The sequence below is a fragment of the Pipra filicauda genome, unplaced genomic scaffold (genome assembly GCF_003945595.2).
Source record: "Pipra filicauda isolate LSUMZ 115617 unplaced genomic scaffold, ASM394559v2 scaffold405_size854913_pilon, whole genome shotgun sequence".
Lineage (NCBI taxonomy): Eukaryota > Metazoa > Chordata > Aves > Passeriformes > Pipridae > Pipra > Pipra filicauda.
This window is the reverse complement of record NW_024104538.1, coordinates 125,828-149,471: the sequence shown is the minus strand read 5'-3', so window position 1 is coordinate 149,471 and position 23,644 is coordinate 125,828. Positions and strand designations below refer to the sequence as shown.

The 23,644-nt window shown below is 41.4% G+C and overlaps 1 protein-coding gene across 1 annotated transcript in view; it reads left to right on the top strand.

Annotated features, from left to right (window-relative positions):
• KCNK17 (potassium two pore domain channel subfamily K member 17) overlaps positions 1 to 23,175 on the top strand; it is a 29,268-nt gene extending 6,093 nt beyond the window's left edge. Inside the window, exons 2-5 of the mRNA XM_027745817.2 lie at positions 6,179 to 6,293; positions 15,235 to 15,401; positions 16,444 to 16,612; positions 21,223 to 23,175. Coding sequence (XP_027601618.2) covers positions 6,179 to 6,293; positions 15,235 to 15,401; positions 16,444 to 16,612; positions 21,223 to 21,494 — 723 coding nt within the window. The 3' untranslated portion in view covers positions 21,495 to 23,175. The remainder of the gene's footprint in view (positions 1 to 6,178; positions 6,294 to 15,234; positions 15,402 to 16,443; positions 16,613 to 21,222) is intronic.
• The last annotated feature ends 469 nt before the right edge of the window (positions 23,176 to 23,644 follow it).

Genomic DNA, 23,644 nt, shown 5'->3' with positions numbered 1-23,644 from the left:
CCTGGAGAAGTTGATGGTTTTGGATATGTGTATGTAAACGTCAACTAAACTTTAATCTCAAGTTTCTTACACCAGTCCGTTCACATACTTTTTTACCTTCCTTGAGAACTGCTTTCAAATACAATTAGTAAATAACTGCTTTTGCCTTTAAAAGATATCTCAAGATTACTGTGACCACTGACCACAATGCCACAGTTCAGAAACATGAGAGGAGCCATGGTTTGTAAAAGGGTCATTTGTATGATTCTTTCCATGATAGTTTCCTCCAGAAGAAAAAAAGTCAGGAATTCTTATGGAGATACTTGGTAGAGCCCTAGTCCTCTGGGGCTTTACTTTCCCCTTTTTCACTTTATACCTTGTTTTGGGGAGGGCAGGCAGATAGATTAGAATCAGTCTGTTTAATCATTTAGATGAAGCTTTTTTTTTTTTCTGTAAGGATTGTAAAAGGAAAGAGAAGCACAGTGTTCTGAAGAAAGAGATTGCAAGGAAAATAGTGCCACAGTTTATATATACACATGAATTAATTCTTTATTGCTGATCTTAAATGCCTTTTTTGAAAGCTATATCCTAGTTACATGCAGATGTGAGTGCAGAGGAGAAAGATGAATTTTTTAGTTGGTGTTAAGGAGGTCAGATTAAATAATAGTTCTGCCTTTTGCATACTTGGTGATCAGAAGTCTTGCTGCAGCCGCAGGCTGGTGGTGGAGGAGCCCACATATGATGAGGATATTGGAAGAGAGGAAATGTGTAAGTTGGAAAATTGGGGAGTTGCCCAGAACTCATAACACAGCAAACATGATAAAAGAGACTTATGAAGGATAGAGCAGCTCTGCAGCAAATAGAGAATAAACCTACATTTTGCAGGGAAGAAGATGTTATACTCAAATGTCAAGAGGGAACCAAACTCTGTAGACTGAGCCTGTAGAAAGCTTCTGGATGCTTAAGCAGATGTCCTGGTAGAAACAGCCACCTCACTTTTTTTGGGTTTTGTTTTGGATTTATTTTTTTTAGCTAGACAGTATGAACAAAAGAGGGCCCCCTGGTGGTCTAGTGGTTAGGATGCGGCGCTCTCACCGCTGCGGCCCAGGTTCGATTCCCGGTCAGGGAAACTGCCCCGGGTAGATGGAGCTTGTCAGCCCTGTAAGGCCATCCCTCTAAGAGAAGGTCACTCTAAACAAACCTACATCCTGAGGATCTCACTGCCACTGTCCAAACTTGCTCGGCCCCGGCAGATGAACCTTAGGATTAAAGGGTGGGCTCAGTTCAGCGCACACTGTGTCTCACCTAAAAAATCCATTGCGCAGCCTGGAAGGGTAAAGACCTTTCCCAAAAATCTTCGCTCGTGAAGACTGGCCATACAAACAATGAACAAAAGAAACCTCTTGCCTGTAATTGCTTTCTGTGGTTTGATTTTTGCTAGTATGGCTGTAACTACGTTGGGTTTGTTGCTACACAGCTGTGTAGCTTGGTAAGACTTCTCCAGGATGGATGAGGTACTCATTAACAGTAATTTGTGGAAATACAGCCACAAGAGATGTGAAGGGCTAAAAGGAAGTCAGTCTGTAAGAGTAATTTAAATTTTTTTAATGTATTTTTTTGACTCAAATAAGGAAACTGGTAAAATGTTGTGTTTGGATGGTCTCCTGCAGGAAGAATCAGCAATGATTATTCTAATTAATAGTAAAATAGAAGGAAAAAAGGGGTATTGCCATCCTAAAAATAAGTTCAGCGAGGGAGTCAGCAGAAATCCACAGCGTCCTTGTGGAGTTAACATTGAGCTTGAATTCAAGGAGTGAATTCCCTGCAGAAGTATGCAGAAAACCAGGCTTTGATTTGTACTGAAATATAATGATCTAACGTAAAGCGTGCATTTGCAATCATTAGTTTATGACGTTCCTAACTGAAACTTCAGAGCAAAATGGAGCTGGACACCCAATTTGGGTATACTGAGGCATGTTTTATCCCAAAGGCAACAGGACAGATGTTACATTTAAATAGACTACTTTGAGTGGATATCATGCTGATGTTGTAAGCACCAGCTATGACAATATTAAGTAGCACCATGCAAAGCCTACTTGTATGGACAAGGAACAGAACAGCCTATTTGAGAAAATGTGGCAGTCTGCAAATGAAATTTCAGTGATTCATGAAGGCTAAAAGTCTAAAATATCTCAATTTATAAATGCTATAGCAGTTACAATAATTCCCATAGAAACTTTTATCTGTAGCTTAAAACTATATAAGCATGTCAGCTACAGATGAAGTAGTTGCTGTGAACTGCAAATTATTATCATTTTAGAGAGGGGGAAAAAAGTGAAGAGAAATGAAATTGTGGGTTTTTGTTGTACAGCTTGTCTGTCAGTAGAAACCAAAGAACCATTGAGTTCTGTTTCTTTCTGATTATTTTAACCACCCACCCGCTTCCTTTCTATTCTTCTTTGAGTTGCATGTGACCTTTTAAGTTCCCAAAATATCAAGCCCATGCTCTTGAATTTCAGTATTTGTTGTGTTTCAGCAGTTGGTGGTATTGACTGGGGTCTTAGACCAGGCAGATACCTGCTTTTGAACACTGGATTTAGGATGCTGCTTCTACTGGGTGCCCTTTAATGCATTAAGTTTTGAGGCAAATCCTGTCTGAATTACTAGTCTTATTAAGAGAAAAAGGAAAACCCCTAGGATTTCACCTCCAGAATGGGTGTAAAGCAAAACAAAGTGTCTGGTTCTCGAAAAGACAGGCAAAAGAAACCAAGCAGTTATGACCCAACATGTATGATTCACTTTCTATTTAGTACACCTGGAACCCACAGGCCGATTAACCCAAGTTTATTTGAAAATCAGTGGCAGGGACATATCAGTGCCTCTTCAATGAAAAAAGCAGGGAGAATTCAGCTGTTCTGTTAGAGTGTTTATTAGCTGGTTTTTTCCTGCGTTCTGTCTAAAATTATAAACTGCTATTAATTTTTCTATGAAAAAGAGCAATAGCCAAAAGCAGAAGTCTAAACATATTAAATTAGGGTGAGTATTCACTGATATCTTCCTAGATGCTCACTCAGCCTTCAGGAGTTTGCAGTTCAATTACTTCCTGTGCCAGAAGTAATTTCTGTGCATTAATAGCTGTCTATGGATTTCTGTTTCATGAGTCTGCCTCCCTGGGCACATCTGCAGGAAGGCAAGCTCCATTAGTTCTACTGGTCTCAGAAGAGTCAGTCTTTAATTTTCTATCATCGTTGTTGCTGTGTGTCAAAGGTTGATTCTAGTTAGTATAGTAAAACATTTTTTACTTTGAAAAAACAAAAGCTGGTATCCTTAATCCCACATACTGTGAATCTTCCCCTTTAAGGATGACCTCAGTAGCTCTTTCTTCCTAACAGTAATGAATTGGACATTTCTTCTGGGAATGTAAATTTATTCAAGGGCTTTGGTTTGCATGGGTATTCAGTGATCCCCATTTTGGGCTGGCTTCCACAGGGCAGTGAGCCTAATGGTTAATGGTGTTATCTGGATGTTTGATAACAAGATTTAACAAAGAAATGGGTAGGCAGAAGTTTACTGCTGAAGGCTCTTGAAGACTACAGCAAACATTCCAAGTTCCTCAATACCAGAAACAGAAAACAGCTGACACACTGCAGGCTCAGTGTTTGCTCTTTGCCAGTGAGTAATGGTTACGTGGTACCTTCCTTCTCCATGGGAGTAGCACAGGTCATTGTGCCGTTTGGGGCAAATACTGTAGCCTGTCTGCAGACTCTGAAGACGCATGCTGTGCTTCCTGGCAGTAGCATCACCTTGGGGAAAGTTAAGACAGTGACTCTGGGATGCTGAGTTGTTGGAAGTCACTGCAGAGCTGTCATGGGTGCTAACAACTGCTCAGCCTCTTCGTTCTAAACCGCGCAAAATGGAAGTGATGCAAGGATGTGAAATTAAGCATTTAATGACTTCATTACTGCTGCTTGCTTCTCACATGATGTCTCACGTAGGCTTTTTGTTTCCCCTTTCTGCATGAAGAATTTTCCATTTCCTGGGGCCAATTCAGCCACAGGTTCTTGCAATCCTGTTTAGTTCCTAAGTGTTTCTGACTTTAAAAACTTGATGTTGTGCGTAATGTTGTCAACTGCTGAGCTTGTATCAGCAGTACATCAGGCAGGAGAATGGACAACAAACATGCTGCATATTCAAGGTTTTTGAGTCTATCTGATCAAGCTGCTAAAGTTATCTGAGAGCTGGACTGTTGCTGTTCCAGCAGGTATATATGTGTTCAAGACTAACTGCTTAAAACTGCAGAGATCACAGTTTACAGAAAGAAAGCTTCAGGAAAATAGCAAGCTTTCGATTTCAAATTTAACCACTAGTTTCTGGAGGGAAAAAAAAACCACAGGTCATCTGTGTAAATTTCCAGTGTCTCCCTTGCCATACAGCTTAGTTTGGGAGTTATTTTATGTTCATGGGAACTGTGATTCCTGACTAGGTCACTGTCTCCAGAATTTCTTATATTTCTTAAAACAGAGGTCAAGTATGGTCAGAGATCAGCAACAAAGAAATGTCAGAGCCTGCACCCTATGCAACCTGACAAACCTCAGTGCAGACACTAAACCTGGAAGAAGAACGAGGGGTGGCAGAATTACACACAACTATTCAAAACAAATCCTGGTGGAGGCTTCTTAGTAAAACATTTTTGCTTTTTTTGGGGGGGGGGAGGGGGAAGCAGGGTTTGGTTCTTTTATGTCACGCTGTATAAAAATTCTTTCCTTGAATTGCCCCGCTCAGGTTGTGGCAACAAGTCACAGAAGGAAGCAAAATGTAATATAGCATGTGGTCCTTAGCTCTTTTTGGAGCACAGGCTCTCTACTCTGTCTTGCAAAGAGAAGAGCATGTTGTCAGATTCAGTAGATTATAATGTGACCCTGAATGGTTTAGATTGCCTTCAGTTATGAATACATGAAGATAGTTCTGAGAATGCAACTGTCAAGCAGTGCTTGTTTCTTGGAAAGATGTGTTGATCTCTGAGCTGCTCCTTGCTCTTTAGTTTGAGAACTAGTAGCTTAGAGAAAACAAATAATGGTCCATGCTGCTTGGAACTCTGAAAACAGTTTTCAATTCACACAGAGCATCTTGCATCAGTAAAATGGGGCAAAGCTTCCTTGCTTTGCCGGCTTAAAGTGCCGGTTTGCTTGATGGATGCATAAGCTACAACTTCTTTGTAAAGCCCACAATTGGTCAAAATCTAACCTGAGAGTGATTAATTTTATTATCAATGATGAAAGCTTTATCAGCAGTCTTCTTGTTCGAATAGTGATTGTATTGTTCAGTATCTGCATATCCTTCTCAGAGATGATGAAATTTCTGTATTCTTGGCTACACTTTGCATTCAAGGATAATTAAGTGTCAGGGATTCTTGATCAGTGAGTGTGAAATGTTTAGTGTACATGCTGTGATTAATGTTTTGGACACAACTGTCATTAGTTTTATTGGCATGAGAAGTCATAATCAGATGTGGGCACTGTTAAAACATCTGATATCTTATTTTAGTGTAATTCTGCACAGTTCAGTGTAGTGGCTTCTAAATTTTTCCCGGGTATGTTGAAGAGAATCAGCCATAATGCTAATCCAATCTGTTAATTCACATTTATAGTCCTGATGTGGGGACTATAAATTTTATTGCCCAAAACTAGTAGACTGTCCATCCTGTGTAGTCTCAGTCTCGTATAATATACCATATACATTCCTTCCCAGGGGGATCCCCACCAAAGGATCTGTATCATTTACATATGCATGTTTATTTGCTGCTCTAGGTCTTCTGCCATTGGAATATCCCATCTGGAAACACTTCCTTTTCCTAATGAGTATATCATAAGGCAGTTTGAATAACCATCTGTCTAGGCTTTCTCTAGTTAGTTCTTTTCCTCCAATCTCTTCCACATTTACCTCTGCTATCTACCATGTGCATATGCAACTTTTTCGTTGCCGTAAATGCCCTTTTCTTAGAAGCAATAGTCTGCCTTTTGGCTTTTCTGACCTTGGAGCTCCTTGGTCTCTAAGGCACAGGATATCCTCTATTAAAGGGGAAACAACAGAGTCAGAAGTAGTTGTAGTTTTTGACTTTACCGGCCAGAAGTAGAAATGCCAGTCACGTAAACTTGCCATAAGGGGGTTTGTGGGATCTCATGTTATTGTCTCTTTACAGGCTATCATCCAAGCCTACAAGAGTGGCATAACCCTCCAGGGAAACACCACTAACCTGGGCAGATGGGACTACAGTGGGTCTTTCTTCTTCTCCATCTCTGCAATAACAACCATTGGTAAGAGTTCCCTGCTTTCAGGGCCACCTCATAGTTAGGAAAAGAGTGGGAATGAGGACAGATGCTCCTCCAGCACTGTGGGTCTTCCTGTAGCTTCTCTATATCATGCAGGAGGTAAGCACCCATGAACCTAGCCCTAGAAACGCTTTATCATCAGTGCCAGCACAATAATGATCTCTAACTGATTATATGCAGGGATAATTAAGTCAGTCCATATTCCTACTAAGTTACACAACTTTTGGGGCCTGAACTTCACAGTGCTGCAGTACTTGTACTTCCCCAAGCCTAGTGTGCTCTGAGAGGTCTGAGGTGAATTGTGCATTGAAATGAACTTTTCCTATCACAAGGAAAGGAATGATTCTGAAACACTCCTAATACTGGCTGCTGCATCTTCAGAGGCTATATTTATGAATTAATTCCTTCTTATTACTGTCTGTATTGGTTGAGGACCTGCTTGTTCAAGTGAAAGTTAAGTAGCTGGATAAACATCACAATTCAGTTGACTCAGGTTTCAGCAAAAGACTAATGCAAAGCCATGAAGGAATGATGGAAATAAGTAGGGGGGAGAGAATGGAAAAAATAAAATGTATTGGGTACAGTGTTAGTTAAGGCAGATGCTATTAATTATTGTCATTTCATGTCCCCAGTCCCCAAAAACCATTAAAAACTTGCGCTTATGTCTTTTTATAAGAACCATGGAGGGGAGAGTATGTGGAGAGATAGTTGTTGAATATCAAAAATCCATCATAGGTTTACTGATTTGTGTTGAATTTGTCAGCTCTCTTCAATTTCAAGTATATTTTTAAATCAAGAATTTTATTTTTGCACCTAAATGGCACATTCTTTTGATTTCTGATTGTTAGATTGTCTCCATCTTAGAACACTAAGCCCCCACACATGAGCTCAGAGAAAGAGAGGGTTTGAGGGTTTTTTGCGGGGGTGGGAATGAGTGGGTGGTGGTGTGGTGTCATCTTCCTGGGACTCAGTACATCTTTCTGCCCTGTTCTTTTGCACATGCATTGTTCTGATTGGGAACACATTTTTAGTGTGCTGTACTACCTCGCACGGGTTGTACCAGATGATGGCAGTGGAGGCTCATTAGACAGTAGGTTTTCAGCGCAGAGCCTGGGCAGTTTCTTCCAGCCTTTGGTACAAAGCAGCATCTGCTCAGAGCTGCTTCGCTTACTTCAGTAGTGAATCCTGATCAGCTTATAAGTCATCAGAGTGACTGTTTTAACACAACCAATTTAAGTTAATTATATTCAGGAAGAATAAAAAATAAAAGGGGAATTTGTGATGTTGGCAGAGATCTAGACTAAGCATTTCTGGCTGCTAAGCTACTCCTTTTTTTTTCTCCCCCCCCCCCCCCCCCCCCCTCCCCCCCCCTCTTTCTTTAAGTAAACTTGTTGCGCTGACGGCTGGGGGAGGAAGGATGGGACAGGACAGCAGAGGCAGTTGAAAAGAACCAAATATTACAGCTCTCTATCTCATAATTTTAAAGCTGATGCTGTGACTCTAGAGACTTGCTCGTGATTTTTCAGTTGTGGAGCTGAGAATGCCATACAAGTCACTTCTGTGCAGAGAACTTCAGACAATTGGACCCTTTATTCTTTTTCAAGTTAAATTGTTAGTTGTATACAAGTCTTAACACTTGATAACAGTGCGTTGTAGAAGAGAAAACTACAGATGGTTTCACAGAACCTCACCTTGAGTCTGTTATCATCTGGTTTTATGCAAATTCTGAGATAGTGGCTAGTTCAGCTTCATGGAGGAAATCGATATGTGACTGAGAAGGACAATTGATGTCAAGTAAAGAGTCAAGCTCCTTTCCAAAGAACTCAGTGAAGTTCACAGGAGTGAGTCACAGTAGGAAACTTCATTTATAAGGCATGGCAATGGGGTAAATGACAGTTGAGAAGGTTTCTTGAGGATTTATTGAGGTTTTAGTGTCCTTACATGGCAAGGAAGAGCCTATCCTAGGCTGTGATTATGGAACCAATGAAAGTAGGTCCAGCCTCACAAGATTAATGTATAGGAGTTAAAGCCCAAGGCATTCTGGCAAAGGAGTTCACAAAGGGTGGAGTTAAGATGATAATGGAGAAAAAGAGATTCTCAGAAATTTAAGGGTACTATATAAAGATTCTGAATAATCTGGATGGACTCTATTTCATGTATTCCAGCTGCTGCAAGTCCTTCTTTGGCCTGTTTGTCTCTTCCATATTCTTTCTCTGCAACTAATGCTATTGGTGTCTGGCTGGCCTCTTACACTATGTAGTGTCTTTGTGGCCTTTTTCTTAGTCTTCTCAAACAGCACTGCCAAAGACATTATCACTTTCACCTTCATCACTTTCCTTTGAGATACTATTTCTATTCTGTTAGCTGTATTCTGCTTTAGATACTTCAACCCCCCTCAGAAGGCTTGATGTGTTTCTCAAATCCTTACCAGAATGCTTTCTCACTGGGATACGGGAAGGATGTAATCTTCTTTCCTCATTAAGACCAACCGAGGAGCATTAGCTTCTTTCCCCGCTGACAAGATTTGGCTCCCCATGTTTCCTGTTCCAGCATCTTCTGTGCTGTGCTCTTTTTCTTCCATTTAAATGAGAGCATCATCCATTTCCACTAATAATTAAAAGCAGCATGCAAATTTTGCTGAAAAAACAAAGCAAGTTCTAACCTGCAGGCTGGGCACACATGGTTCCCTAATCCCAAAGATTTAAAGAACAGGTGTGTATGAACTAAAACCTATTGTTTAAAGTCCCTCAAAGCCTATGTAGTTTTTGGCCAGTCTTGGAACTTGAATGGAACTGCATTTATAACTTTTGATCATGTGGGTTGGACAGCCCTGGCCATCTGATGATTCCTTCTCTCCACTGTTACGCTTCTGTGCTTTCTTCATTGCCGCCTTTGACATGTAATGTCATCCCAGTTTTTTTGTTATCTCATTTTCTGCAGAGTTTTTCCATAGAAACCCTCTCTCCAATGCCTTGAAGGGTCATCTTCAGAGTTCCTTTAGAGATGTAGTACTAAACATGATTAAAGAAGAGAAGCTAACTTGCTGCTGGTTTTATCTCTCAGACGTCTTTATCCCTTGCCAACACAAAGTCTCTCCTTTCTTTGTTTACTCTCCTCCTAGTTAGTTTGGACTAATGCAGAGGTCAAAGCAAGTGGAGAGCGGGGCACAAGATGAAAATTCCTGAAGTCAAATGATCTCAGGGTGGTGTAATTTCAGATAAGGTGCTAGGAAAATGCTTTGTGTTGAGGCTGTGGTTGTAGATGGGAGAGTAGTGTCCTCTCTAGCCTGAACATCCCCCTTTATATTGGGTAGGGAGATGCCATTGCCTGGTGCTGCATTACCATTTTCTGCTGCAAAGCTAAGAATTCATTTGTATGAATTTCAAAAGCCCTTTTTTAAACATAAAATAAGGCAAATAAGCCATCTCACCATGTGGAAAGGAAGGGAAAGACCTTCTTCCTGTTCTTTCCATCTCTGATTATCACAGTATAATAGCTCCTAAAAGCAAAACCCCAAAGGATTAGGGGATAACAAAGAGTCAAGGAGCAGGCTATCGAGTGAGTGGTGCCAGAGATGATTCCCATGGGGGAGGAAAAAAAAGTAGCAAGTTCAGGGTAGTGTAATGCTTTGGGCCAGCAAAAGTTTCTTGAACACTCTGACCCTCTGTAGTGTTGTCCAGTGTCTGGTAGAGTTCCTGAGAAATGGCCAAGTTTCTGCCCATTGCTGGTGGACAATCCATTGAGAAAGTCAGTTAAAGTTAACTTAATGTCTCAGATTAGTTAAAATATGGAATAACAACCTGGGGCCTCTTTGACATTTGAATCCTCTGTGAACCTCAGGCTTGTGTAGGGGAGTTCTCTGCTGAAGAGCCCGCAACCTTTGATGAATTGATCATTTCCCTGCCTTGTGACAGCTGACTGAGCTGCTTTACGGGCTTGGCCAAGTAGGATGTGGCACAGTGATCCATGGGAGATAACTGGTGGATATGGGAATATCACTCGCAGCAACATCCTCTGAGCTATCTCCTGAGCACTGGTAAATTTGGTCTGCTTTCCTGACTGCATACCGTCTTGTCCAGTTGAGACTAAGCCTGCTATACAGCTTCCATTGTATACACAAATAAATACAGTACAAATAAGACCACAGTACTCATCTGAAGCATTTTTCTGGCCTTTCACTCACTGAAGGAGTGTGCAACCAAATTTACTGTCGCGTGGAATTTCATAGGGCTAAAACTCTGTTCAAACCTGTTTTTCAGCCTACCAACCTTAGTTATTGGTCTCTATTTCAAAACAGCACCAGCTAAAATGAATAGTGATGGGCAGCTTCCACTGCATGCCCTGGTTCAACCTGCCAGGGTCCCAGTGAGCTGTGCCATGTAAGACACAGTTCCTGAGAATCTACCCACTAGCTTTAATAATCAAATTCTTTAAATTCTTGGTTTGTTCTAATCATAAAACTGAGAAGCCAGTGCAAGAACTGTGGCTGCTTGGGGTTTCCATGTCCTGCTTCTGTCTCTACCACAACTGGGAGGCCTTAGCAAGGTCATCCTCCATGAATGGATGAATTGGAAATAACTGACTTCCCATGTCAAGTGTCCTGAGCTCAGTGGCTGTGTCCAGCTGACAGGTGTTCCTGAACTTGAAGCAGACTTGATGGGTATAATATGAAATCTCACAAGAATCTCGAGAAGCCAAATACATTTTCATAGTTATTCTCATGGAGGCAATCAAAGGGAGAATAGGAACCTCTGACTTGCTGATCTTCAGTTGAGTGTAGGTGGTACCAAATGACCTCTGAAAATCTTAATGCTTGTAAGATCATAAGATAATTCAGTCTTCCTGGTGCCTCAGAAGGTCTCTGGTGCAACGTGTGCGCTTAAAGCAGTCAGCTATGAGGTCAAACCAGGGTAATGAGGGCTTTATCAAGGACACCTTCCAGCTGAACTGGACCTTTGCTCACATTTTCAGGAATCAGACAAACATATAAGGCTGTGTGAGTGATCAATAGGTTTGTTTGTGTACTTTTCCACTTTGAATTATACAAAGACAACTTTTCTGTCTTATTTTTTCTCAATAATACATTTGAATTTTTCATGAGCAAAACCTTTCATTTATCCCAGATTAAAAAATTTGGGTTACTTGTAAAGATCACAAGGAAAAGTTTAGATTTTCTGAAAAATGTTAGAGGAGGAGCTGTTGGTGGGAGGAGCTAGATAGTTTGAGGGTATAACTTCCTCCAGTGCCTAGGAGAAGAGGAATGTGGCTCACTGGAGATCATCCTAAATGCCAAGTGGAGCATTTTTGAGTATTTAAATGTCTAATGTAAAATAAAGTAATTCTAGGACTGACACCCCTCACTGAACTGTCCAATGGCCCTGTGGGTCAAATACTCCTGTTGTTCAAGACACCTGGCTCCTAGGCTTAGATGAGTGTGTGGCTGTTCAAAGCAAAATACTGTCAACAAGAGTACTCTGTAAATTTGGGATTAGGTCATTCCTTAGGAAGTGATGGCTTGTATACTCTCAAGTAGGAGAAACAATTAAACCAAATCTCCCCAAAAATGTGTTTGAATGCTAAAACCACTGATAAATTTACAGATTAGGGAAGCAGCTCTTCCTCCTGCTTTTTTTTTTTTTTTTTTAAATCCTTTGGGTTTTTTTCCAGAGATGAAATTTTTTTGTAAGTTTGCAGATGATTTTCAGCCTGTGAAAGACACTTGTTTTTTGTTCTAAGGACTTTTTACTGAAACTATGCTTTCACATCCAGGCAGTGAGAACAGGAGCTAAACAAATCTTTCATTGTGGGTAGCAGGAAGTTGCAGTTGCCTTAGTTGAACTGAGAATACTGCAAATAGGATATTGTCTTGTGAATGAAAAGATCTTTTACTAATAAGTCTCATCTTTTTAACAAGTCCACAGAGCTTCCAAAGCCCATATGTTAAGGGAATGTAATGGGAAAGCAGGGAAAAAATACTGAATTACTAAATATGTATAACAGAAGCACATGAGTTAAAGCACATGGATATGAACATTTAGAAATAAAACCACTTATTTTGCTTCTTCTAAAGAAGCTTAACTTACTTTACACTGTATTTCAAAATGAGAGTGCTGTACATGCGCTTAATCCAGCTTCAGTGAAAACACATTTTGATGTCTATGCAGTTTTTAGTGACCATCCTTCAGTGTCTCTTGGATCAGGCAGGTACCAGGTGACATCCCAGCAGCAGGCTCATGAGGGATGTGACACAACTGCCAGTGTAGTTTTAGTCTCTGAGTTTGGTTCAGATCTTCTAATGTATAGCCCACAGTGGTATAAGGCACCAATTACCCTCATTCCATTTACTGAAGAGAATATGTCCTATTTACCCGTTCCTGCTTGGGTTTTATAACAATTGAGGTTTATATACAACTAGGCTGGCATCTATTTGTCTCATGCAAAGGCAAGTGGATGTCATTAGCCAGGAATAAATTTCTGGCCATTTTGCATAATCTGAAGTCTCCTGTGCTATTTGATTAAACTTTGTATCCTGTATAAAAAGCTCATGGGACTGTGGCTTTTTGGCATATGTTCAGCAAGTGCTCATCAAGTCTTCAGAAAATTGTCTTGAGCTGCTGAGCCCAAGGGAAAAGGGAAGCAGAGAAATCAAATGCAAAGCAGATCTGGTGTTTTGGAGTGCTGGGCTTACTGTGCGCATTAGACCTTCTTACATTATTGAATTTGCCACTCTAAATTAGTTGTAATGTACGGTTTAACCATAGATGCTCTCCAGTCAGAACTATGTGGCACCTCCAAAATTCTGGAGGCTGCTGTGCTTCATACAGTGATCTGAGATCACAGGCCTTTCTTCTCTTATCTGATGTTTTTCTTCAGAGACGGAATAACTTGGAAAACTGTGGTAAAAAGAACTGCCCAAGACATTACACAGTCTTTTAAAACTGTGGAAAGGAAAAGAGGGGCAAAGGGAATGGGGAAACCACTTTGGGAATGGCTGGCCATAAATGTATGTAAATAATGTTCAGATTCCAGCCTTACAGTAAATGCCCCCCCCCCAGCACTTTCTCCTTGGGCCAGATCAGTCCACAAAAGGGAAAAACTGGAACTAATCCACTGAAATGTGGCACAGCCAGTGTGAAATGCATCACTTCAGGCACATGTCCCTTTAATTCACTTAGGTGAGATTACCAACCGGATGTACTTGCCTGCATGTCTCATTTACCACACCTGTTAGTCTAGAAATGGTGAAAGCTGGCAGAAATCAGCAACTACACGTGGGGAAAAGTGCATAAACATTATAAAGCTGCTCACAAACAAAGAACAGTGGATCAAGGGTTGAACTTGATGATCTTGGAGGTCCTTTCCAACCCAGCTGATTCTATGATTCTGTGAACATAGCACTGGAATGAAGTCCTAATTTAGCCCCTTTGTTTGAGTGTATTGAAAAACTATCTCTAGTTACATAACAGCATCCCATTCTTTCTGAGAGATGCTCTGCCCTCTCCCAGGGACAGGCTGCTGGGGCTGCTTTGGAGGTATATTATGTACTATCATATACATTAGACTCAGGGGCTCACAAATCATTCAAGTCTAAAATTATTGGAGGGAAAGCCCTCCAAGTAGTAAAACTTCGAATTTGTATGGATGCACACTTAGAAATAGTTTGCTCCAGACCTTTTTCTGGGTATAATTCGCTGGTGCCCATGTACAATTAACTGCAGAGTTGTCCATGGTGAGAGATTCTTGTTAGCACAAAACGTGGCACAGGACGTGTAGATATCCCCAGCTCACAGTTGTACACATTTCTACATTGTTGGTCAGTGGCTTATTGCAGCTGGCATGTGACAGAAGTTAGTGAAGGAATGGGACTCTATCTGATTAACCACAGGTGTTTGCGCTCTCACTTATCTGGGGTACAGAGCCCAGCCCTGGGACCTCTCCCTCCTGGGCACTGCTCACTTGCCCTGGGGCTACACCACCTAAAAGCAGGTAGCAAGGCACCGGTGCTTGCGCTGTGCTAACCTTGGGTGTCGCCGGGAGGGGATATCATTATTTGTGGTGAAAAGATAATCTTACATATGGACGTACACCAATCTCTAATGAGCAGAGGTGATTTTGAAATGTAGTCAAGGCCATAGGTCTCTGACTGGCTAAATCACAGTTAAAATGCTTGTGGTGTGCTATTTCTTCCCCTGTCTTAGAAAGCACCCTATGAAATAAACTATAGTTAAATCTGACTTTCCTGTGGCATAAAACACTTGAAACTAAAGAAGTGCGAGTTTGCAGATTTACAGGACATTTTAAAAAGGGGAACAAAGACAAATATTGCAGCAGTGATTTTGAAGGCATAATCACCTGAGGATACAAGCAAGGCTGTGCTTGCAAGGCAGGACTTTTTATTAGACTCTAGACAACCATTTTGACAATTTAAGGTGTATTTGGTACTTGTGGCGCCAATGAGGAGTATAAGCAAGGAGGCAGTGTGAAGTTCGCTAGTCCTGTGGGACAAAGGTAGAAGAGGGTGGTTGTTATAATTAAAACACTATTGTTGTGATTCAGAGACCATCTGACAGCCATGCAGGATCATTTACCAGCAAACCCCATGCCAACAATGCTTACAAAAACTGAGCTAAACGGAAGGTTTGCATTTACGTCAGATCTCAGCCAGGACAGTGGGTAGGGGAGAGGAAATTCACTGGTAAATGGAAAAGGAACTAAGAAAAATTGGCAGGGAAAGAAGTGTTATTTTCCAGCCCACAATAGGATATGACAAACAATGGATGTAACTTACAGTTATTTATAAAAAAGGTCCTTTTGGAGCAGTGACCTTCTTGCCTAACTTCTTTAGAAGATGGAGGTTCACCCCTCCAGGGGAGGAGGGCAAGCAAAGAGTATTTTGGATTTAATGCCTCATTCCTTCCCTGCCTAGGCTATGGGAACCTGAGCCTCAGCACTGCAGTTGGGCGAATCTTCTGCATCGTGTTTGCACTTTTTGGAATTCCCTTGAACCTTGTACTCCTGAATGAAATTGGGCAGCTGATGCTGCTTGGGGTTCAGCATTGTGCCCATCGCCTAGAGGAGGTGTTTCCTTGGCAGGTAAGCAATGTGCATGGGTATATCTCAAGGAAACAAAAGACAGAGGACATTGGTATTTGAGATCCTCCGACTAACAAGGACAGCCTGCCTATTTGGCCAAAAAGGCAATAATATTCAGGAATAGCTGGAAGCAAATAAATTTAGTTTATGACAGCCCTATGAGGTGTCAGATAAGGTTGTTTATTAATTGAGGGAAATTCTGTGATGAATGACTTCCCCTACAGCAACAGAAGTGCTAAAGCATGAGAGCCATGCACAGTCCTAGACTATCTAGTCTGTTTATCATCAGTCGTAGTTAGAATTGCCTGCGTAAGTTATATGGGAACATTTGTCAAATAGGCTTTAAACTGGCATGAATTTGGGACTCATGGAGGTGATACCCAGTTTGTGTTGACTGGATGTCGAAGTTTAACCCCATCTGGCAGCTAAGCACCATGCAGTCACTCCCTCCCTCCCTCCCAGTGGGATGAGGAAGAAAATCAGAAGAATAGAAGTGAAAAATGTCATGGGTTGAAATAAAGACAGTTTAACAGGTAAAGCAAAAGCTGTACATGCAAGCAGAAAAAAACAAAACAAGGAATTTGTTTGCCACTTTTCATCAGCAGGCACGTGTTCAGCCATCCCCAGGAAGGCAGGGCTTCATCATGTGTAACTTGGGAAGACAAATGCTATCACTCTGAACATCCCCCCTCTTCCTTCTTCCCCCAGCTCTGTATGGTGAGCATGATGCCATATGGTATGGAATATCCCTTTGATCAGTTGGGATTGGCTGTCCTGGCTGTGTCCCCTCCCAAATTCCTGTGCACCCCCCATCTACTCACTGGAGAGGTGGGATGAGAAGCAGAAAAGCCCTGTATTATCAATACTATTTTCAGCACAAATCTAAAGTACAGCCCCACACTATCTACTGTGAAGAAAATAACCATCCCAGGTAAAATCAACACACTGGAAGATCCACACCATTTATCATTGTGGAATGTAATGAATGTTTGCATGTTTTTGTGGAGTCCTTCATAAGCTTTTTTTCTTCCTGTTTTACTAGAATAAAGCTTCTCTCCTGATGAAGACCTGTGCACTGGTAACTGGCTTGTTATTGTTCCTCTTGTTACCTCCCTTGTTATTCTCTGACAAAGAAGGCTGGTCTTATGAAGAAGGCTTCTACTATTCCTTCATTACCCTCAGCACTATAGGGTTTGGAGATTATGTTATTGGTGAGTAGTTCACATTTTGTCGCTTGCACCTACTAAACAGCAAAGTCAAATGCATAGCATATGAAGCTCCCCACTTGGCAGTTTGACACCACTAGCAATCCATAGACCTGATGATAAATATATTGTGATAGGCGTTTGACAGGTTGAGGAAGACGTGATTCCTGTGATAGCAATGTACCTGTAAAAGAACAAAGAAATTGTTTCCTGGTCAATGAGTAGTCTTCCAGCATTCACATGGTCTGTCCCCTGAATGACTACATCACCAAGCTGGAGTGCTCTGTTTTTAATCACAGCAGTGGCTGATGGCACACTTATTGCACTCCAATGCATCAGCAGCGATTAATTTCAGCAGATGCTACTCTGCATCACCACTGTGACCATTTCTTCTGTCAAAACCCTAGACAACTGCTTTCTAAAAGGCAGCTTAAGTCACTTAGGTGTAGACTGTCAGGCACCAGGCACAGCCTAGTTTTGGATGCCAAAACCCTTTGCCAGAGGAAGTGGGATTGGACCCACGCCCGTTGCATTTGCTGAAACACAGGACACACCTTTTTGATAAAGACTTTCTCATTAAAAACAAATTGATTATAGAAACACATGCACCCTTAAATCCCTGAGAGACAGAAAGGCTAAAACATCTTATTATGGATTCTCTATTTTCTTTTCTTCATAGCACTTGATTGATGGTTAGACAACTTTGTGGCGGTTACTTTAGGACTTGTGTATAATGCATCAGAGTTATGATTAGAGCTTCTGTAGGCACAAATAAATAAGCTGGAATCATGTTATCTTGGGTAAGGGTAGCCAGATGAAGCTTAACAAAAGCTAGTTTAGTTCAGCATTTTCCTGCACTGATTTTACAGATGATGCCAAATTCTGTGTGGCAGCAGCTTTACTTCTCTCAGTTTCTGGTAATGAATTTGGTATACCTCCCTCTTCCAGGTGTACCTTCATCTGTGTAGTACCTTTGTAACTGGCATATTGCCATAGATATAGAATCATAGAACCAGCCAAGTTGGAAAGGACCTCCAAGATCATCAAGTCCAACCCTTGATCCAACACCGCTGTGGTTGCCAGACCATGGCACTCAGTGCCACATCCAGTCTCATCTTAAAAACCTCCAGGGACAGAGAATCCACCACTTCCCTGGGCAGCCCGTTCCAATGCCTGATTACCCTCTCTGTAAAGAATTTCTTCTTAATATCCAACCTAAACCTCCCCTGGCAGAGCTTAAGACCATGCCCTCTTGTCTTACTGAGAGTTGCCTGGGAGAAGAGACCAACCCCCATCTGGCTACAACCTCCTTTCAGGGAGTTGTAGAGAGTGATGAGGTCTCCCCTGAGCCTCCTCTTCTCCAGGCTAAACAACCCCAGCTCCCTCAGCCTCTCCTCACAGGACTTGTGTTCAAGTCCCTTCACCAACCTCGTTGCTCTTCTCTGGACCTGCTCCAGCACCTCAATATCCTTCCTGAACTGAGGGGCCCAGAACTGGACACAGTACTCCAGGTGTGACCTCACCAGTGCTGAGTACAGAGGAAGAATCACTTCCCTGGTCGTGCTGGCCACACTGTTCCTGATCCAGGCCAGGATGCCATTGACCTTCTTGGCCACCTGGGCACACTGCTGGCTCATGTTCAGCTTCCTGTCAATCCAAACTCCCAGGTCCCTCTCTGCCTGGCTGCTCTCCAGCCACTCTGTGCCCAGCCTGTAGCACTGCATGGGGTTGTTGTGGCCAAAGTGCAGGACCTGGCACTTGGCCTTGTTGAACCTCATCCCATTGGAATCAGCCCAGCTCTTCAGTCTGTCCAGGTCCCTCTGCAGAGCCCTCCTGCCTTCCAGCTGATAGATATGCTAGGTTCAGCATGGGAATAACTGAATGTGTCAGTGTCCTGTGGTATGTACTGGCCAAACAATTTTGGCCTTACAATTCTGTATGTGTGTTTTTATGTCTAAACTTAAAAAGGAGGTTCAAGTGACCATCATACTGTTTCCCCACTAGTGTGATACAAAACTGGGAGAAGTAGCTGATGTGCTGGAAAGCAGCTCTACAGAAAATGGCCCGGGGGTCCTTTGTGGACAACAAACTGGCCATGATCCAGCAGAGTGCCCTTGTGGCCAAGAAGGCCATTGGTATCCTGGGATGCATCAGGAAGAGCATTGCAGGTCAAGGGAGGTGATCCTGCCCCTCTACTCAGCCCTAGTGAGGCCACATCTAGAGTGCTGTGTTCGGTTCTGGACTCTTCAGTACAAGAGAGATATGGAGCTCCTGCAGTGGGTCCAGTGAAAGGCTACAAAAATGATGAAGGGACTGGAGCATCTTTCTTAAAAGGACAGGCTGAAGGAGATGGACCTGTTTAGCCTGGAAAAGAGAGGCCTGAGCGGAGATCTTATCAAAGCATATAAATATCTTGAGGGTGGGTGTCAAGAGGATGGGATCAAACCTGTTTCGCTAATGTTCAGTGACAGGTCAAGGGTCAATAGGCACGAACTGAAACACAGGAAGGTTCATTTGGATATGAGGAAAAACTTTATTTTGAGGGTGACAGAGCACTGGCATGGACTGCCCAGAGATGTTGTGGAATCTCTTTCTCTGGAGATATTAAAAATCTGCCTGAACACAATCCTGTGCAACCTGCTCTAGGTGAACCTACTTTAGCAAGGGGGGTGGACTAGATGATCTCCAGAGATGCTTCTGCTACTGTTCTGGGCGAGGGAAATTCTGGGGGATATCATATGCCAAGAGTGATATCCTGTGTTCACTTTGGACACAGCTGCTCTGTTTTGGGAAAAATGTAAGCCAGGCTATGGTACTTGGATTTGAAGTCATAGAGTGATCCCTAGCCAGTTTTATTTAGTAATACTGATGTAGCTTCTCTTACTGGCCCTGAAATTTGCTAATTTACACACTCAGTAAGCCCTTCTATTGGATACAGGGTGCCATGTAGGTCCTATACTGCTTCAGATCTTCTCACCCCCAAGTCTGCACCTATCATATGGTCTCTGTGGGAAAAGCATTCTCCTTGGAAGCCTCAAATAGCCCTTTGCTCATGTTTTCATTTATTTCTTAGAAACAAACAATTTTTAAACCTTTGAATTTAGCATTGATTAAAGGTTCTCGTTTGAATAATGCATATAATACTCTTCCTGTTTGAAGTTCACCTTGATGTAGAAAGCCAGCCAAAAGAGTAGTTACCACAGAAGTGGTTAGAATCATAGAATAGAATATTCTGAGTTGGAAGGGACCCACAAGGATTATTGAGTCCAGCTCTTAAGTGAATGGGAATCAAACCCGCAATCTTGGTGTTATTAGCACCATACTCTAACCAACTAAGCTGATCTCAGGATAGCTCCCAAACATTTACAGGGACTTAGTGACAACTTAATGTCTTGTGGTCCCATTATATTGAACACGTACAATGTATATTACATAATATATAATAATACTAAGTAAATAGGTGTAAAGAATTGGCTGTTTAATATGACTCTACTGAACAGTTTCTACTTATCACAGTCTTGTAGACAGTAACAGTTCATAGACCATGATTTGGGAACTGCTAGGACAGTTTTCTTGCACACAACCTATCACAGATGACAAAAACCTAAACACTTGAGGAATGTTTTGATGGATGTCCCATTTTAACCCAGCCCTGTGAGTGCTTTTGACTGGAATGTGGTATGGAGTGTGGCCTCCAGGTTTGTGGAGGTACCACCTCGTATGTGTTAACTCCTCACATTCTGTCCCAAAATTATTGGGTTTCCTGAAGTATCTGCTGCACTGTAGGTATCCAGTTATAAAGTGACAAACCTTCCTAAGGTAAGGAAACTAAGCAATGACACCTGAGAAGCAGTGTAGGAAAAAGGCCATGCAAGAACTTCACTGCCAGTGATTTGTATCCTGTGTCTGTAAAGATACCCTAGACTGCTTTATGATACAGCCCAGTCACTTCATAGGGCTTTTTCCTGTGTTAATGTTGCTACTGACACTAACTTATCCCATAGAAATCTCTTTGCACTAAACACTGTGGAAACACAACCAGAAATATGGCTTTGCTCCAAAGGGATTACAGAGTACCTAGCTGAGTAACCAGACAGAGGTAGCATAATTTCGAACTGTCTTCCAAGGCTTGGTTTTATCTTGGAGGTTTTAGGACTGCACAGGCTTCTTTCCTCCCACTCTCACTTGTGAGAGACTCTCTCACTTGCTTATATGTGGTTTAACATGCATTGATACATAAAACCCACTTACCTCTCTGCCTGCAGGACCCCCTGTTACATGCTAATGCAATCTTGTTATGCTGAGTAATAAATAGAGAAATAAAACTGTGTGCTTAAATGTGAATAATTTCACTTTGACATAGATGCAGTCTGGGATTTATTTTTCTTTCTTATGGGTAAACTTTGCGATTCTTAGGGAGTACTAGGTTGTTGGTGACATCATGAAACATACTTGCTTACAACATCTATTCATGTGCTAAGTAGATGAGATACTCGTGCTTTATATAGAAACCACTAATATTATTTGGTATTTCAGCTGCCTTTTTGCTTTTATGTTTATTGTCTCTGAGGCACTCTTGATCCAATCTAGAAATGTTTTGGGTGATTCTATTCTAGGGATGAACCCAGATCGCACCTATCCAAGGTGGTACAAGAATCTAATCTCTCTGTGGATCCTCTTTGGGATGGCCTGGCTAGCACTGGTTATCAAATTTTGCATCAACCTTCTAGAGACCTCCAGTGACTTCTGTCAATGCAATACGAAGAGCACCGAGATGGCAGAAGACTTAATGGATGGTAATAAAAATAGTATGATAGGACTTCACAATGTGGACATCTGCAATGACAAAGACACAAAAACAAAAGGACCGGGTGAATCTCATACCTAGACAGCTCATACAGAAGCCCTCTAGGGGAGAAATATACCCTTGGTGTCCTGTAGGTTTCAGTGCACCAGAGATGCACCATTTAGAAATGAGGGAGTGGTGCTGCCCTGACCTTCACATGGGATGAAAGCTTGCCTATGACCTTGAAGTGCTTCTGTTCTGCATTGTGCAATGGCAACAGAATGTTTCATTTCCAGCACCACCAAGAATTACCAACGGGACTCTTAGCCAAAAGTAGATTGATGGAGATATTACCTGCCCTCCCACTCAATATATGAGGTAACCTTTGACATCAGTTTGCAACATCAGCTGTTGTCCTTTTCTTTGCATGCAAAAGAAAAGTTACTATGTCTGTGTCTGCCAGTGTGTGGCATTTTGCAAATGTCACAGCTAGAAAATCAAGTGCCATTTAATGAAGGAAACAAACAGCGTGTTGCTAAAGGACTTAAAGAAAAGCGCTATTTAAAGCTATTTGTCAGTCACATGCACCATCACCTATATACTTGTGCTTGTGAAAGGTGGCAACAAGCTTTTGCTCTCTTATCACTAGTACATGGATGACAAGACAGAGCTTGTAGAGGTGTTTAATAGAAACAGATAATTCAATTTTTTTAAAAGAAGCTTCTACATCAGAGGTCCTCTAATACTAGAAAGAGACTAGGTCGGCTATTCCTTACTTCAGAACTTACATAGGTTCATCCTTTGTAAAGTATTACGTAGACCAGATGTCATCAGCAGGTCATTTAGATAGATTATTTTGCCTCATCTTGGAAGTCATAAAAGGAGGACTAGAGGCATTTTTAAGTGGCAGTGCTTCCAACATTATCCTGTGGCCAGTGTTAACAAGGGCTACTTTAATCTAGAAGCAGATTGAAGTATCTTCAGCTGTGATCAAGAGATGCTATTTTGGTGAACTTCTCATGTCATAAATGAATAGTGTACCAGTTGTATCTAACATCTTTTATATAATCACAACTGTCTGATCTGTGGAATGCCAGACCTGCTTATTTGGCCTTTGTGTCAGTCATGAAACAGAACGGTTTGGTTTTTTTTAATTCCATTAAATTCTCAAAAATCTTTTGATACATTATGTCATTGATAAAGGCACAGCAGAGTCTGTCATGCTGCCATTTGTATTCCCATATCTAGTCTTCTTGTTTTCTTATTCCTGTTGTGCTACTTGCATCCTAGAACATTAACTTTGAAAACTTGACCGTAGCAGCAAACCAGAATGAAGCATTTGGGTGAGCCTTCAGCTTTTGCATTGAACCAAGATTCCACATGAATGGTAGAGAAAAGACTGAAAATTCAATCCATTGGAGAATGCGACTCAGGAATTAGAAATATCCATAACTATATTCACAGAAATGTAGTGAGTGAAAAGTTTACAGTCTTCAAGAACAGAGAATCTGGAAGATATATTGTGAAAAAAAAGTTTCCATATATAGGCCAGTCTGAGTGGTGGAACTGATTACAGGAGAAAATGCTGGAAAGAAATCTGCTGGGTGAAATTTAGTCTATCAAACTTTTGCTGATTGCATAGTAGTAAATATTCTCTCAAATACTGTTTGAATAGGCAGAAAAGATAAGGAAGGGAGGCAGTGGACATGTTGGATCATACGGATGCAAAATAAATACGTTTCAAATTTTTGAACATTGGGGAATTTCTTTAACAACCTTTATAATAAACATTTTTGTTTCTTCTGTGTTTCATCTTGCTTATTTTCACTGATGGATGTACAGTGTAGGTTTTACTTATGTCATAATGGGCTAACCTACACAAAGACCAAAGTTTATTTCTTTAAACACAAGTAAATCAATTCCACAGCATAAAACATGGTACTCTTTTATCCTTATCCTTTGCACCCTTTTTCACATACAAAACTAAGTAAATGTAACTGTATTGTAAAATCTGGATGTCCAAAAGATAGTAGGAGTTTCTACTGTTGAAGCACAGGAATGACTATGCTAAATCTATTTCAACTTCAATTTGAAATGTCAGAGATTCTGAGGATTTCTGTCAGCTCTGCTCTTTGATGAGAAGGCTTATCTTGAGAAGAGTTTCGACTTTTGAATTTGAATGTTTATTAATCTCATTTTTAATCTCATTTAATTCACATTCCCATGTATTTTTAGTTTGTGAACGGGGTTTT